Source organism: Nematolebias whitei, chromosome 8 (assembly GCF_014905685.2).
Source record: "Nematolebias whitei isolate Nwh7 chromosome 8, NemWhi1, whole genome shotgun sequence".
Taxonomy (NCBI): domain Eukaryota; kingdom Metazoa; phylum Chordata; class Actinopteri; order Cyprinodontiformes; family Rivulidae; genus Nematolebias; species Nematolebias whitei.
The window spans coordinates 8,053,219-8,057,974 of record NC_056505.1 but is presented as its reverse complement, the minus strand read 5'-3'; the positions used below and the strand labels follow the sequence as shown (position 1 = coordinate 8,057,974).

Sequence of the window (4,756 nt, the reverse complement as noted above, 5' to 3'; positions counted from 1 at the left end):
AACCAACTAGGCAGTATTTAGGATGAATAAAGCTATAAATGCAAAGTACTAACTCATGCAACTACTAAACATCAAAGGTTCAGTTCAGAGTTAGTGGTTTAGGTCCTGTTAAAAACAGTTCACTCACAAAATGAAGTTTAAAAGTAAATGTTTCAAGGTACTCAATGCAAAGTCATAAAGACTGGTCAAAAACTGTCAAAGTAAAAATAAATACTGTATTACATTTTTCTCATATTGTTGGTTAATGTGTCCATAAAAAAAATTGTAAGCAAAATTTGTGAATGGCTGACAAATACCACGTGTGTTTACCTCTAGAAACAGCCAAAGTGGATGAAAATAGGGGCACCAATGGAAGAGCTGTTTGGGACGAAGTCGACCGACAGGTTGGATGCACTGGAACAAATTTACACTCAGTGTTGTGTAAAATATGCAGATAAAAAGAAATGTTAGTGGCATGCGGAGAAATCTAATTTTCATTTCAAAGCCAAGCATCACATCAATGTCGTCACGATGGGATCAATACTTGAGTTGGTTTCTCTACTTTCAGTTTGCTGCTCCAGAAGTGTTAAGAAGAAATATGATTTATTATTTTGTTTCTGAGCAAAAAGTACATCAATAAAAACAAAAAAGATGTAAATTATAAAACGTTCCTTTTCCATTCCATTTTTTTCCTCATTTTGGCAAATCCAGTAAATTACAGTAACGTATATAATTTATATTTGTCTAGAAACTTTGCAAAGAAATGGCTAACTATTAATGCAAAAGAAAAATCAAAAATTTAAGTCGCTTTCATAATCTGCCCATTTTGTCTGTTTGTGTTTATCTTGTCTTTATTTATTTTCCTGATCCTTGTGTTTGACTCTGTTCTTAGAGTGTTTCTCCCTCTTGTGGTCTGTCCCAGCTATTGCTCCCTCATGTAATTAGCTTCTGCCACCACCTGTTGTCTCTCGCAGCTGTTTGTCATTTGTCTGTCGTTAGTGTGTGTTTATAAGTCTGCGTCTCCTGGGCATTGCCTCATGAAGGCTCCATGGTCCTGTTCTGCATGTTCCTGGTTTCGTCTTCCTTAGTTTCCTCTCATGGTTCATGTAAATTGTTGCTGCCACGTCAGCCCTTTTTTGTTTATTTTTATTGAATACCTTTTACTTTTAAACCTGAGTCCTCTTTTGGGGTTCAACCAACATCAGATTGTTACAGCCACAAAACTATATTCAAATTAAGTATACTGATAGTAAAGCAAGGTGCACTACTTTCCATAAGTGACACTTTATAGGCTGCTCTTAAAAGTTAAAAGTATCGGATCGATATCGGCAACACTGGCCATGTATTTACTTCGTATTGGAACAAGTTTTATAATATTGCACACAACTAACGGTGGTTTTAATGTAGACTAATCGTGATTAAAGCTTCCACTTGTTTTTTTACATCTAGTACATACCCACATTTCAGAATTGCGTATCAATACATCTGGAGAACTACTAAACTATTTTAAACTGCACCATTACATAAGTTTGAAATGTAAAAAGGGTTTTTCTATTTCATACTTTGCAATGAGTACCTTTTTAACTCGACATTAACCGTTTCAAACTTCATTAATACGTTAGACTCACAGTGGAAAAAGAGCAGGGACATTTCTTCTCTTCCAGTCAAATTCCATTATTAAATCGCTCAAACAGGTTTACTTCCAAACGATCCTAGAGAATGTGTATTATCGCACACGGACTCACTGTAAACGCACACTTGTTTCTCTTTGGATGAGTCTGATCCTGCAGTGAGTGCAGGTCAGGGCAGTGGTTACTGTTCTGTCTGTAGTGTTTGTTTGCTTTCCAGCGAGTGTATAAGGCTTTGTAGTGTGGTCAGGACTGACCAGGAATGTAGAATCAAAAGGCTGCTGGTTTCAAAGCTGTAGTTTTAAAGTTCTTCAAAGAAGGCCACCCTGGACTTGGTGCTCTGCAGCGTCAGCTGTGGAAGAGACGACAAAGACACAATTAGGTTTACGTAAGGAAAAAACAAATAGTACATCTTTTGAAGGAGAGCTAGTTTACACACATGCAAATGAAGAAGACGGTGACAGAAAATATTGTTTCCCCTCTTAATCAGCCTTTCTGACTGTTGGTCAACAATCTTGCTGAATAATAGCAGACAGACACTTAGCTTATAGTTTTGCAGCTGTCAACAGCCATTTGGATTCTGCAAGTCTGTGAGGAGCAGCACGCTGTGGCACCCTGGACGAGTTTCTTTTCATTCTGCGCTGAGAATTCAGCTTCATAGTATTTGGATGTGATGTCGGGCTTCGGAAGTGTTCTGCCATGTCATTCAAATGTCTCGGGCTGTGATGATTAAAGGATCCAGTGCTGCACTTTCACCAAGTTCATGCTCAGGTTATGATGCTTTCATTAAGTATCATTCAAAAATGAAGAAAACATCAGTGATGGGGGAGCAAAACTGGATACAATTACCAAACTTTCAAATCTCTAATCCCAGCTTTTAAAGTAATCAATAAAATGTAATTTAATACCATAGTATAACTATATAAGAAACCAATAAAGTACAATTTATTGCAACTATTAAAAGTGTTAACTGCTCAAAAAGTAAACTAGATAAAGTAACAGTTGTGTCTGTGTATTAACTGTGAACTTCCTCTATGCAAAACTTTAGTGCTATTCCTGCAGTAAAGGGGATATTTATTCAATTCAGTTTACTGAAATTGTACCAAGCAGCTTTGTATAAAGTACCTCAATGTCACTAAAGTAATCTTATTTATAAATTTTGATTCTTGAAAGGTTTGATCATTTTTTGGAAAAGTTTTCAAAGATCTCTGCTATCTCAGCTGAGGTGAGCTGGTCTGGAAAGCTCAGTCCTCACCTCCTTCTCCAGGTGTGCAGTGGAGAGCACCTTGTGCTCCAGCACCAACGAGTGGCATGGAGGCTGCAGAGAGTGGTGAAGGCTGCACAGAAGACTGTTGGAGTCAGCCTTCCCAGCATCACAGACATTTACACCTCCAGATGCAGGAAGAGGGCCAGCTGCATCATGAAGGACCCCACTCACCCAGCACACACACTTTTTGCTTAAGTGTAGAACCACTAGACTGAGCAACAGCTTCTACCCTGAGGCTGTTAGACTCACGAATCTCTAACCAAAATAATCACTGTGAAAAATATCACATCATGTAGCTGCTGATCCGTTTCATGTTACTGCTGATCTGTTTCATGTTGCTGTGTTCATTCGTATCTGCTCACACCGACTCGTGTTCGTGCTGCTGTTCGGTGTATTTTGTTTTTATACTACTAGTGCTTAGTGTATTTTTATTAACGTTTTTCTTTACTGTTTTTCTTTTACATTTTATACTTTTGTTGGATGTAACTGGGACCCTGTGTACACAATTTCGTTCCACCACATGTAGTGCGAATGACAAAGAACCTTGAATCTACAGCGACTGTAACAGATTGAGAGAAGAGTGGGAGCAAAAGCTTTTTGAAGAAAGAATTGACAAATGCTTTTCTGCCCAGGTCTGAATGAGTGGGTGGTTGCTTAAATCAATTCCCTGAGTCGTTTTAATCCAACCGAAGAGACGGAACAGTTTGAAATAGCTAGGCAAACTATTCCCTCCCTGTGAAATCTGTAAATAACAGGAATTAAAGCCACTGCAAGGGTGAATATTAGACTGGGGCTGGAGGACAGCTTGGGAAATCCAGATTCTTTGGGGGAAAAGGTGGATGAAAGACTCGAGCAAATCCAAACAGAAAAGGTGTGCGAAAAATGAATTTGCTGAGTAATATTTACCGATTACCTTGTATTGTCCCTGCTGACACGCAGTCTGAACAATGTGAGAAGGAAAGCCTGACTGTGCATTTATCTAATTCTCCAGACTACAGAGTGGTAAGTCTTTTAGTGTTTGACTATTAAAGTTGGACAAGCCAGAATATAACAAGTATTTCCAGAAAAATGGCCCTTCAGTTTATTCTTCTGTACAATAAGGGCCTCAACAGTTGACCTCCTTTCTGTGTGCCACTTTTTATGATCTGAATGCACAACAAAAAACATCTTCTCCCAGAATCCCTGTAACTCTTGTGTTGTGATTTACTTGTTCGGAACGAGCTCTGTTGTAATGGCCTCGTGTCAACCGAGTAGAAACTGGGGCCTGAGAAAAGTGAAAAGTGCACTGAACTGTATTAAGATGATGTTCATTAATCTTTAAGATAAGAGGAAGTCCAAATGCACAAAAATACATTATAAAAAGATATGCCATGACTGATACCTAAAGAGATGGATGCGTTGCTATCCATCCCCTGTGCTTGTTTTTCTAAATTCGCACCACACTCTCAGCACTTCGCTATAATTTAGCCTCCCCCACAAATTCATCACTACTGGAACATTTCTGTTCAGCCTCTGCACTTCATCTCTTTTGGCTGAACTGATTTAGGCCCAATACCATTTCACATCTTGCCCTGATCATTTAAACATGCTCATGGCAAATCAGACTGGACAAAAACATTTCATAAAGTAAAAAAACTAAACCCATACAATACTTTTTATATTGTATCATACTAATACACCCTAAAATTTTAAATTTTGCAAGCAAACTTTGACTTGATGCCAACTACCACAAGCGCTTACCAGTAGAAACAGCCAAAGTGACTGCATTTAGGGTCAAGGTTAAACCTATCAGCCATATTTGTTTACCTACTCAGACTACGGCCAGCCTAATGTAGATCAACCATGTGACAAACTTCCACGTAGTTTTTGACATATTTAGCCA

General features: G+C 38.4%; 1 protein-coding gene across 1 annotated transcript in view; it reads right to left on the bottom strand.

Moving 5' to 3' along the window:
• Window positions 1-1,908: 1,908 nt before the first annotated feature.
• The window catches only part of nf2a (neurofibromin 2a (merlin)), a 33,906-nt gene continuing 31,058 nt past the window's right edge, over window positions 1,909-4,756 (bottom strand). Inside the window, exon 16 of the mRNA XM_037680224.1 lies at window positions 1,909-1,959. Within this exon, the coding sequence (XP_037536152.1) occupies window positions 1,909-1,959 (51 nt within the window). The remainder of the gene's footprint in view (window positions 1,960-4,756) is intronic.